At 49.7% G+C, this 12102-nt stretch overlaps 3 protein-coding genes across 5 annotated transcripts in view; 2 read left to right on the top strand and 1 right to left on the bottom strand.

The window, feature by feature from the left end:
- Nucleotides 1–376: 376 nt before the first annotated feature.
- Nucleotides 377–1285, top strand: TMEM88 (transmembrane protein 88; the record flags this gene model as incomplete). Its single annotated transcript, XM_079724974.1, has 2 exons — nt 377–586; nt 711–1285. The coding sequence occupies 2 exons, from the start codon at nt 377–379 to the stop codon at nt 978–980; spliced, it is 480 nt and encodes a 159-aa protein (XP_079581100.1). The 3' UTR covers nt 981–1285.
- Nucleotides 1286–2031: 746 nt separating this feature from the next.
- Nucleotides 2032–12102, bottom strand: part of NAA38 (N-alpha-acetyltransferase 38, NatC auxiliary subunit) — a 24236-nt gene continuing 14165 nt past the window's right edge. The window contains exons 3-5 of one of the 3 annotated variants that reach the window (XM_079724684.1): nt 2725–3060; nt 2357–2540; nt 2032–2184 (exon numbers count right to left, since the gene is read on the bottom strand). In XM_079724684.1, the coding sequence (XP_079580810.1) occupies nt 2072–2184; nt 2357–2540; nt 2725–2805 (378 nt within the window). In that variant the 5' untranslated portion in view covers nt 2806–3060 and the 3' untranslated portion in view covers nt 2032–2071. Of the gene's footprint in view, nt 2185–2356; nt 3061–12102 lie in introns of all 3 variants that reach the window. The other 2 variants (XM_079724682.1, XM_079724683.1) reach the window with 2 other exon arrangements.
- On the top strand, nt 3362–5525 carry CYB5D1 (cytochrome b5 domain containing 1). The gene is made up of 5 exons (XM_079724681.1): nt 3362–3622; nt 3716–3792; nt 3923–4141; nt 4765–5016; nt 5485–5525. The coding sequence occupies exons 1-4, from the start codon at nt 3463–3465 to the stop codon at nt 4993–4995; spliced, it is 687 nt and encodes a 228-aa protein (XP_079580807.1). The 5' UTR covers nt 3362–3462; the 3' UTR covers nt 4996–5016; nt 5485–5525.

Raw genomic sequence — 12102 nt, 5'->3', positions numbered from 1 at the left:
CACTGCACTGTCTTTCTGCCCCAGGGGCAGAGGGGTCTTCCCAACCCTACCCTTATTTTCGGTGATTTTTTGTGTGAGAATATTAATATTAAAAATAAAATCAGAAAAAAAATCTCTTTTCGATAAGTGCTGGTGGTAAGCAGGGAGAACACTGGGAAGAGGGCGGCGAGACCGTGATTGATGGGGAGGGGAGCCCCTCCCCGGAGGCGCCTGTGGAATGTCCAGAGCTCGGTCGCTCCTCGTTATGGGGGGGTGCCTAATCCTGGAGCCACATTCCAGGATAAGGGGGGGTGGGTGGGGAGAGGCTGGGCCGGGGGAGGGGCAGGAAAGAGGGCTATAAGGGCCGTGGCCCAGGCGGGAGGGAGCCAGGCGGGCCATGGCGGATGTCCCCGGGGCGCAGCGACCGGTTCCCGGCGGCGGCCCTGAGCCCCGGGACCCCCTGGACTGCTGGGCCTGCGCTGTGCTGGTCACCGCCCAGAATCTGCTGGTGGCTGCCTTCAATCTTCTCCTGCTGGCGCTGGTGCTGGGGACCATCCTGCTGCCCGCTGTCACCATGCTAGGCTTTGGCTTCCTCTGCCACTCCCAGGTGAGTGTGCGCCCCGCGGTGTGCGTGTGGGTGTCTGGTGACGGTGGCGGTGGGGTCTGTGGGCCACAGCCTCTCCCGGCCTGGGCTGTTTGGCTTGGGCCTCATGCCTCTTCTCCTCCCACAGTTCTTGCGCTCCCAGGCACCCCCTTGCACCGCGCACCTGCGGGACCCGGGCTTCACAGCCCTGCTGGTCACCGGATTCCTGCTCCTCGTGCCGCTGCTCGTGCTTGCCCTGGCCAGCTACCGCCGCCTCTGCCTCCGCCTCCGCCTGGCCGATTGCCTCGTGCCTTACAGCCGAGCCCTCTATCGGCGCCGGCGCACCCCGCAACCGCGGCAAAACCGGTCCTCGCCAGGGCCCCAGGCCGTTCCAACATCAGGAAAGGTCTGGGTCTGAGGACCCTCGAGTCAAAAACAACCCCGAGGAGTGCCCTCTCTCCCGGTCGGCCCAAGGACTTGAAGCCCGGGGGTCTCCCGACCTACCCTGTCCCCGCTCCTGCCTAAGCCGGGTCCCAGCATCCTCTTGAGGAACAGAACGGCAGCATCTGTGGACCCAATTCTGGTGAAAATTCGCCACACCCCGGAAAACCCACTTTCCTCTCTCAACCCACATCTGAATCCTAAACATCTGGGCTGGACCCTACATCCCCCACCCCCCTGTGAATAGGACTACTGAACCTCGGTGGTGCGCTGGTGCCCTCCTTTTCCGGTGCTGCTCCTAGTATTTACGGGCTGTGGGGTGGGGTGGGGTGGGCGAGGTTGGAGGGGAAGGAGTCATCACACGTCAATAAAGAGTTAATGAACTGAACGCGATCCTGGGATCCTGTGAACAGAAGGGCGGCACAAATACTATCAATCACTTCTGCAACGTGCCCAGGAGCAGGAAACAACAAGCGGGTGGGGGGTGGGGGGTGGGGGTGGGGCGTGGCTCTACTGCGCAGACCGGAGCATCCTTCAGCCTCCTGGGAAGGAGGCCTTCCTTCCCTTATCGCATTAAGCCGTTCTTCCTGGCCAGACCCCAGAGCTCTGTCCCTGTCACCTCCTTATCAATAGAATGGAGGGAGCCCGGCCTCTGTAGCCTGCCCTGCTCCCCTTGGGGACCTGAGCCTGTTCTCTGACCCCAGCTTAGAGGAACTCGATGTTGCCAGGCCGGAGAGAGAAACAATGGGCCTTCCGGAGCAGGATGACACCCCCTCCCGCCACAATTCTGGAGCAGCTGCGTGGGAGGGAAGATGGAGGGGCCCATCCTGGGGCCCGTGGATCCGAAGTTCAGCCTGTCCCCCATCCCCACCCCGAACCTGAGGGAACCTTTGGCAGTCCTGGACGTCCAGGTTGTGGAAGGAGGGTTGAGAGTGCTCCCGACCTCGGAGAAACCTATTCCTCTACGGATGAGGTGTGTAATTCCTGTCCCAGAAACCCAGCTACACACAGACACAAGTCACGTCGGTTATAGATTTAATGAAGTCCGAAAGGCATGCGCGATCGTGTTCAGAGATAGGGAGGCCCCGCCAGGCTCTCTCTCTGCACCTCAATAGAAACGATGTGGTGTCCAGGTACCATGGCCAGGCCCAGCACACGGGGTTCCCCGGCAGAGAAGGAATCTGGAAAAAAGAGTCAGAGCATCAGAGAGGCAGGCCAGCGTCGGCCCCGCCCCTTCTGTGCCACGACTTCTAGTCCCAGAAGATAAGGGGTGCAGCCAGGCACTTAGGGGGAAATGCTTTGCGTGAGGCTCCGCCGCATTCCCAGGCGGGTGTGCATTCCCCGGGCACTGACCCGACGGCTTGAGGAACTCCTGCGCCGAGCCCAGGATAACATTGCAGTCGCGGTCGGTGCAGAGGAAGCAACCGACCAGTGTCCGTCCATCTGTCATGCGAATGCGCATAGTCTTGTTGAGCAGCGCCTCCAGCTGCTGCCTAGCGCGCGTAGCCGGTGAGTCCTCGCGCTCCCCATCTGAGTCCTGAGCGGGGCGGGACAGGCGCTCAGACCGCGCCGCCCCGGCTGCTGCCCGCCCGCGGAACCACAGCTCCCGACAGCCCGCGGGGCGCTCACACGGAGCCCAGAGGCTGCCGGGAGCTGCAGTTCCCCCTCCGTCCCCCCATCTTGCTCCCCGACGGCCCCTCAACCCCAGAACCCGAGCTAACCCCTGCGCTGGAGCTGCTTTGACGCCGGCTGCAACAGCCATTCTCCTCTCGCAGCAGCATGGTTGGTCCAGCTGCGGCCATTTGTTCCCGGGCCTCCTCCAGGCCCTTCAACTTCCTAAGAACCTTTGGTGCCCGGTGGTCTGAGATCTCGCGAGCGCTCCCGACCTGTTTTCTTTCGCGAGATCACCGCTCCTCCTCCTCTTCGTCTCCGGCAACTGCAGAAGTCTCGCGAGCTTCTATTTCGGCGCTGCGGCTCACTGAGGCCTATTACGCTGGATGTACCAAGATATCGCGAGAAATTTTCAACTCTAGTTTCTTACACATCCTTTAAGGACCCTGGAATTTAGCGAGAATACCTTTTTTCATAATCACACTCCTCCCCTCCCTTGTTTTTCTGCCTCGCGAGATAGTATGTCCTAAATACTCCCTGTAGCCTAGGCCACTGTGAATAAAAACGGAGTGTGTTCTCTTTCCCGCGGAACTCCTGAGGACAAAACTCAAATTACTTGAATGCCTGAATCGGACTACGTTTCCCGTGAGCACGCGCAGCCCACGCTCCTCCTCGCCCATACAGCGTTTGATCTCAGTAGACGGTGGCCGGAAAAGGACAATGGTTTCCATGTCAGCGGATAAACGCGCTCGCCTTAGCTCCCGGACCAGAGGGAGGATGCAGCAGAGAGTGCGTGCTGAAAAGCGAGGAAGCAACTAAAGGAGTCGGTGACCTATAGAGCAAGAGCCATGTCACGCCGGGGCCTAGTGGCCGGGCCAGACTTTGAGTATTTTCAGCGTCGCTATTTCACGCCGGCCGAGGTGGCCCAACATAACCAGCCGGAAGACCTCTGGGTGTCTTACCTGGGAAACGTGTACGACCTAACGCCGTTGGCACAGGAGTACAAGGGTAAGCGCCACACTTTGGGCCAGCGTCGAGGGTGTGTTTGGGGGGTGCTTGGTTCTTGGATGGCTAGCACTGACAGCAGCTGCTCCTTCCCAGGAGACCTGCTGCTGAAACCCATCGTGGAAGTTGCGGGCCAGGACATCAGTCACTGGTTTGATCCAGACACCAGAGACGTGAGTTCTGCTGGAACCTGGGGTTGGGGGGAGGGGCACTGGAGAGCGGGATGAAGAGGAAAAGCAGAGGCTAAACAGAGCCCGAGATAGTGACTGCTCTGACCCTCCTCCCCCAAACCCTGCTTAAAAGATCCGCAAGCACATAGATCCGCTGACCGGTTCCCTGAGATACCGCACCCCGTGGGGCCGCTTTCTGCACGTGCCGCCTCAGCTGCCCCGTTCGGACTGGGCCAATGATTTCGGGAAGCCTTGGTGGCAGGGGTCGCGTTACGAGGTGGGGCGGCTGTCCGCCAAGACCCGGAATATCCGCATCATTAACACGCTCACGTCGCAAGAGCACACTCTGGAGGTGAGAACTGGTACCTGGGGGCAGGTTAGAGGGAACCGAGAATCCCAGCAAATCTCCAAGCAGATCTGTAGGCCAGCAGCTCTCCACAACCAGTGGGAGCTGTATTTTCTTTCCTTTTAGGGGTAACTGAGGAAAGAAGACCACCTACGTCCTCAGGGTTGGGAATTAAAGGTGTGGCTGGGCCACAGGGTACAAGAGACTTTTTCTTAAACCCAGGGTGACAGTTTGTGCACCTTAGTGATGGCTGTCCTCGGAAGCTCTTACATGCTGTGTTTTTGTACAGCAATTGCAACTGGGCTCTCTTATTAGTCTACTCTATTGTGGGGATGAGGTGAGGGGGCAGTGACTTTAGGGCCATTTGTTTATTACAAGTGGCTGCCATAAAGGCAGGTAGGATTTGGGGGCCATTTGTTGCATGCTGGAGCTCCAACTTTATTTCTGGGACTGTGGAGTGCCTTAAGCTGCTCTCTGCCAAGGGAGGCACTCTCATCCCAGCTTTGGGTTCCTGGCCTTTGCTTGGGTGTGTGTGTGTGTGTGTGTGTGTGTGTGTGTGTGTGTGTGTGTGTGTGTGTGTTTGCTCGTTCAACCCACAATTCTGGGTGGGGTGCTTTCGTGTTCTCCAGGTGGGGGCCCTGGAATCAATGTGGGAAATCCTACACCGCTATCTCCTCTATAACGCACATGCTGCCAGCTACACATGGAAATATGAAGGGAAGAACCTGAATATGGATTATACCCTGGAAGAGAATGGTATCCGGGATGAGGAGGAAGAATTTGATTATCTCAATATGGACAGTACACTCTACACACCTGCAGTACTGCTGTACTTCAGTGATGACCTCACAGAGCTATAGAAAGGGAGATGTAAAGCTCATGTAGGCTCAAGACATATTTTGAGTTTAGCTGTTTCTGTGACCTGTAGGAAAAGAGGTGGGGATGGGGCAGGGAGGGCGGTACCTGGACCTAGACCTCCATTCCACTCTGGGAGCTGGCCTGGGGTTCCCATGCCCTACTGAAGTGTAAAGGTCCTATTCCTCGGGTTAGTTACAATTTACTCTGAGAAAGTTAGGAAGAACGCTAGAAGTGAATTAATTTTTAGGAATGATACAAGAAAATAAAGTATCTTAGATCATGGAGATGTAGAAGAGGATAGTCAGATAGAGCTCAGGCAGAACTTTTCAATAGTAAGAGAAAGAGAAGTCCTACACAGGGATGAGGGATGGAAGAACTTTTCTGCCAATGATGGAAATGGGATGGCTGTAGGAAGATGGGATTTACAAAGACAGGAATAGGAAATGTCTATCACTGGCCATATAAAACTGGCTAATCTCTCTTCTGAATAGTATTTGGCAGCTGAAACCCAAGAGGAACAAAGGAAGTGAACGGTCACCAGGTAATTCAGGCTAGATATTATGCTGTGTGCTTTATACACCTCATTTAATACAACTATCCATAAGACAGATACCATTACCACTACTTACAGATAAATCTTCTGAAGCTTAGTAAGATTTAATAGCACAAAAGGCACACTACTTAGTAACCAGATTGCAAACCCAGGTCTTCCCAATTCCAAAGTCTATGTTCTTCTCAATGTCCAGGCTCACTGCACAATGGGAACCTGTAGGCCTATTGTGTAGTCAGCCGTGGTGTTGTGCTTTTTTGTTTTGTTTTTTTTTAGTTATTGCCTTTGGAAGGGACTTAGCATAGTTCTGCAGTGGTAGAGAGGACACAGGGAAGGCCAAGTGTCAGCTGAGTAATAGCTATTGAGGCTACTTCATGGTTAATCCTGTAGCAAAACTTTCCTCTGACTTTTCTGAGGCAAAGAGGTGGGTATATACTGATTCCAGGAAAATTAGAGTGGGAAGGAGCTTTTGGATTGGGACACTTTAGTAGGGGGAGCAAAAAGTAGGCAACAGCATGTATATTCATGATGGGCCTGTGCCTCTGAGGGAAAGATGAGGAAGACAGGGTCGACTTTGCCAGATGGTGACTCTACAAGAAGGGGCTTGACAGAGGTGATGTAAAGAGAGGAGCTAATTAAGTCAGAAAACTCCTGGTGTTCAAAAGAGAACAACCATGGAGGGCAGTGGCCAGATTTGGCCCCCTATGACCTAAGGAGGGAAGGGGAATGAGAATCACAGGTGAATTTCTTGACAGTAGCAGGCAAAAAAAAGAAGCAGGGAGATGTTAGTGCATCTTCGTGGAAGGTGGCCCCCTATAAGACACTGGGTAGGCTGCAGAGGAGTGTGCCGAGGGGCTATGAACGGCATGGACAGAGGTGAAGACATCTGTATCCACCTGCAGTTGTTTCATGTGTATCTTGTTTGCTCAGTTAAACCCTAAACTATTTGAGAACCAAAGCTATGCTGTTGCTGTAACCCCAGCCTCAGGGCCTGTGCCTATGGGATCTGCCCAAACTCTTCCCTCTTCCAGGGTTTCCTACTTTAGTACCTCTCGCCAGAAACACATCCCTTTCCTCACACAGCCAGTCACTCTCCAAGTAGATTCTATCTCCTAAACATCTCTGGAATCCATCTTCTTTTCTCGAAGCTGTTATCATCACCTCTGGTCTGGACTGCTGGGATAACTTCCTAACCAGTCCTCCCATTTCCTCTTCTGTCCTCCACACACAGCAGAGTGAGCTCTGAAAAACAAACCTAAACATCTAACTTTCCTCCTTCAGATTCTTCAGTGGCTTCCAGTTGCTTTTGGAATCAAGTGCTAAATCCAAAGACCTTGCATATATCAGCCTCTACCTTGCATCACCCCTCTTTGTTCACTGGCTTTCTGTTCACTAAAGGTTTTCTTGCCTCAGAGCCGGCACACAGGCTGTTCTCTCTGCTTACAACACTCTTCCATTTCCCACCTTGCTAATCCTATGTGTTTCTTCCTCACAGAGACTTTTCTGATTTCTCGATGCAGGTCAGGACTTTCTGTTAAATTTCAGAGCGCTTATTACAATAGTAATGTTAAAATTATGGATGTAATCGGCTGGCTGGCTGCTAGCTTGTAAGCTCATGAGGGCAGAGATCGTGTCCATCTTGTTCACTGCTGTATTGCCAGTGTTGGGCACACAGTTGCTGCTCAATAAATTTTTTTTTTTTTTTTTTTCGGTACGCGGGCCTCTCACTGTTGTGGCCTCTCCCGTTGCGGAGCACAGGCTCCGGACGCGCAGGCCCAGCGGCCATGGCTCACGGGCCCAGCCGCTCCGCGGCATGTGGGATCCTCCCGGACCAGGGCACGAACCCGTGTCCCCTGCATCGGCAGGCGGACTCTCAACCACTGCGCCACCAGGGAAGCCCGCTGCTCAATAAATTTTGACTGAATGATCTCAAATGTTAAGTGAATTCCTCTGCCTCTAATAACTAGTGGATGGGATGTTGTGTCCTGGGGAGGGGCAAGGTGGGACCAAGAAATAGGATGTCTGGATCCTCTGCTGTCATCTCTATCCACGGGTTTCTCTTTCCTTGTTCGCCATAGATCCAAAACCAAAAATTACTCCATAAAGGTTCTTCCTCTCACCAGATTTTTGGGGCAATCGACCTGTCTTTTCTCTACATGGCCACCAGGTGGCTGTAGTCTCCTACAGAGTGAAGGGAAAGGGGCCCGGATGAGGGAAAACACTTCCAAGTTGTAAACAGGTTAGGATTAAAGGTAGCCTGTGGAAACGTACAGGTGAGAGGGAAGGATCAGAAAAAAAGGGAAAACAACATGGGCACTATTCTATTAGCATTAGGTTTATTCCTATTTTTAATTTTTTCCATAAGCACATGCCAGGAAAGGAGTGTAGTTTGAGAAATAAAACTCACGGGATAGGACAAGTAAGGGGTCTGATTACGGATGTGGGTATGTACAGGGTGAGGCACAGAACTATGGAAGGAATAAAGATCACAAGTTTTTAAGATAATAGAGTATGTTCATTTATTCTTAGAGGGTTTTGTTTTATTTTATTTTATTTTATTTTTTTTATTTTTTTTTTTTGTGGTACGCGGGCCTCTCACTGCTGTGGCCTCTCCCGTCGCGGAGCACAGGCCCCGGACGCGCAAGGCCCAGCGGCCATGGCTCACGGACCCAGCCACCCCGCGGCATGTGGGATCCTCCCAGACCGGGACACGAACCCGTGTCCCCTGCATCGGCAGGCGGACTCCCAACCACTGCGCCACCAGGGAAGCCCGAGGGTTTTGTTTTGATAAAGCTTTCTACTAGGAACTACCTTGGTTCTCTAAATATCCAAGACTGGACATTTGCATGAGGAGTATGTAAATAATGCCTCGTCCTAAAACCTAGGAAGTAAGCAGAATATGACTGTAGGTCCTTTGGTAATGATCTCTTCCATTTTGTAGGGAGGTCGGGTGGTGGGTGGTATATTGAAAGGAACGTTGCCTGTCCTCAGTAAATCATAGCAGCTTCAAAGAACTCAATTTGCACATACTTCCTACAAGGCTCAGTCACTATATGCACATATCATTGGGGGTCATAAAAAGGTGTATGTTCTTTGCAGAAAGCTTGCTCACTGAATGGGCTAAAGCATACACACATGAAAAGGTAAATGAAAATAGTACATGGTAAAGGACCAAATTATGGTACAGAAAAAGTTTCCACCTTCATGGCAAATCACAATTGGGTTCTTAACCTGGGCCTCCAGAAATGACTTCTAAATATCGCGTGTGTGTGTGTGTGTGTGTGTGTGTGTGTGTGTGCAGATGTGTATTATCTTGGAGAAGGGTGCTGTAATTTCCATCAGTCTCAAAATGGCCCAACCCCCTCTGCCCCTGAAATAGTACACACACAAGCACAATAATAAAGCCCCTCAAAAGTAAAATATCAAAGGTGACAGTATGATGTGGTTCCTGGACTCCTGGCACCTGCCTCAGTGGTCTACTTCAACCTGATACACCTGTGTTCCCATGGCAGCAATTCCTAAAACTTTAAGCCTTGGGGCTACATTTACAACTAGTCTGAAACATTTTACTGCCCCAAATTCTGATCTGGACATACCCTGGCGCTGAGTGAGGGGATCTATCGTTTGGACTTGGGACCGTAACACCGATTCATGACATCAGGATAAGGTTAATGTACCCAGTCCCCACAGCTGAGTTTAGATAAACTACATAGATGTGTTGCTAATGGGAGAACAGCCACTTTATGATGGAGCAGCAAGAGTGCACGGAGGCTCAGCTGTAGGGAAAGCAGACAATCTGAAACCTGAATGATCTTGGAAGTCAAAGATTAAGCATTCAAAATACAAACAGATATGCAGTCCATATCTATTTCCCAGGGAAACACTCTCACACACAAAAGCTGGTGAATGAATAAGTGAACTGAGGCCATTAAAATGGGATCAGGGGTCGAGAAGGTTGAGACGAGGAACAATATGGATGAGACGCTGCTACAATTAAGTCCCTTTCTTACTGGGAGCAGCCCAGCTCCCGCCCTTTGGGAGCTTAATGTTTAGTGGGAACTTGGGCATCCAGTTTCAATCATCTGACTTAATCATCTCTGTATCCCCAACAGCCATATAATGTCTGGCATAGAGTGGCAATAAATACATGTTTGTTTCAGGAATGAATGGTAAATGTAACCCCCACTACTTGAAATATGTGAACTCAGGAGTCAAATATATTCAGACACTGTGGTGTCCCTTGCTACTTGCCCACTCTCACTATTTGAAGAGAGCAGAAGAGATCTGGATAGTGAGTGACATTTGTGCTGATAAATTCTTCCAGTCCTCCTAGAGAAACTAAGGAGGAGGAAATATTTCCTTGCCCTTAATGAACAGCCTATAGGAGTAGATATTACTCTGCCACAATGTATCAGGTGAGAATGTATTTGGCTGCAAGTAACAGAAGGCTGAGCTGGGGCTTAACTAAAAAGGGTTAAATTTTCTTACATAATGAGAGAGTCTGTGGTGTAGTGACTCCACTAGATAGTTCATCAACATCACAGGTTGCTCCTGTTTTTGTCTTCATGATTATCTCCTTTTTGGTTGCTCTCCTTCCTGTCTGTATTGTGGGCAGGAAGGAGGAAGAGGGGAAGGATGAAAGGGCAGTGCCTAAATCAAAGCAAAAAATTTTCCCAGACATTCTTAGCAGAACTTTGACTACGTCTCATTGATAGGACATGTATTACACAATGACCCTTAGCTGCAAGGGAGTCTGGGACAGTATTTTGTATTGACATCCACAACAAAAGCAGGGACCACTACTGTGGAATGAGAAGGGATACTGGGTAGGAACTAGTGATGTCTTCCACAAGAAGTATGAAAGTGCTATTCATCCATTCATTAACAAAAAAAGTTATTAATAAGCACTTTGTGCCAGGTACTGTTCCAGGTACTGGGGATACAGCAGTGAATGAGACAGGCAAGGCTCCTGCATTACTGGGACTCATACTCTGGTGGGATAAAAAAACATGTAGACAAGATCATTTCAGATAGTGCTAAAAGCTATATATTATGTGTGTGTATATACACATATACATATATGAACACAATATACACACACACACACACACACACAAATACCAAAAGTACTATAAAGACAAAGAAACAGAATTACAAGAGACAGTGATGGCTGAATGATCAGAGACTTGCCTGAGATAATCACAAAGACTGATCTGTATTACCTGTAGATCTGCATTTACCTGCATTAATCACTTAATCATCATAACAAACTTAAATAGTGTTTTTACTTACACTGAAGAAAGAAGGAGACTGAAGCACAGAGAGGTTAAGTAACTTGCCAAAGGTCATACTAAGCAGCAAAGGTGGGCTTTGAAACAAGACAGTCATAGGCCACCCACTTACCCACTGAGTGGCATCACCTCCCTGCATGGCAAACATAGGCTGCTGTTCTAGTCACCTACTGCTGCTTAAGGAGCCTCAAGCACCTTTTATAACCTCACCTCAAATCCAAGGGGAAGGAACTAGACCTCACTTTTCAGTGGGAAGAGTGTCAAAGTCACACTGTAATAAGAGCATGCTGGATGTGAGTTGTTACTGTGGCCATTTCTGGAAAATACAATTGACCACAGATGCACTGGAGGCAAAAGGAGGGATATCCAATCAGTCTCGGGTAGGAGTGGAGTGCTGAGTCTTTCTTGAAAACCAAAGTTGGAATCCTGGCCCCACCATCCATTTATTCAATTCATTAACCTAATACTGAGCATCTGCTGTGTATCAGGCACAATTCTGGACTCTGTGAATACACTAAATAAGAAGACATAATTTCTGCCCTCAAGGAGCTTACAGGTTAGTGGGAGATTCAGAGAAGTTTGTGAGCCTCTTTTCACCTTGCTTCTACTTATATAAAAGCAGCCAAGGGAAGTTTTGTTTGCTTTTTTGTTTTTTTGTTTTTAATTGGAGTATAGTTGATTTACAATGTTGTGTTAGTTTCAGGTGTACAGCAAAGTGGATCAGTTATACATAGACATGTATCCACTCTTTTTTAGATTCTTTTCCCATATAGGTCATGACAGAGTACTGAGTAGAGCTCCCTGTGCTCTACAGTAGGTCCTTAAGGGGAAGCTTTTAAAGTTCCCCTGTTTAAAGTCTTCAAAGGCTTCCAACTCCTCTTAAGAGGACATAGGACACCCTTACTGTTGTCCACAAGGCCCTGCATGATTTGCCTCTTCCAGGCTCTTCTTTTTTTATTTTTAATTTATTTTATTGAAGTATAGTTGATTGACAACGTTGTGTTAATTTCTACTATACAGTAAGTGATTCAGTTATATGTGTGTGTATATATGTATATATATACACACACACACACACACATACACATATACACACACATTCTTTTTCATCTTTTTTTCCATTATCGTTTATTACAGGATACTGAATATAGTTCCCTGTGCTATACAGTAGGACCTTGTTTTCTGTCCATTCCATTTATAATAATTTGCATCTGCTAATCCCAAACACCCAATCCATCCTTTCCCCCGTGCCCAAGCCCCTTCTTTAT

Source organism: Hyperoodon ampullatus (assembly GCF_949752795.1).
Source record: "Hyperoodon ampullatus genome assembly, chromosome: 19".
NCBI classification, from domain to species: Eukaryota; Metazoa; Chordata; class Mammalia; order Artiodactyla; family Ziphiidae; genus Hyperoodon; species Hyperoodon ampullatus.
Note: the sequence above shows the minus strand (reverse complement) of the source record. Positions and strands in the feature narration are given on the sequence as shown.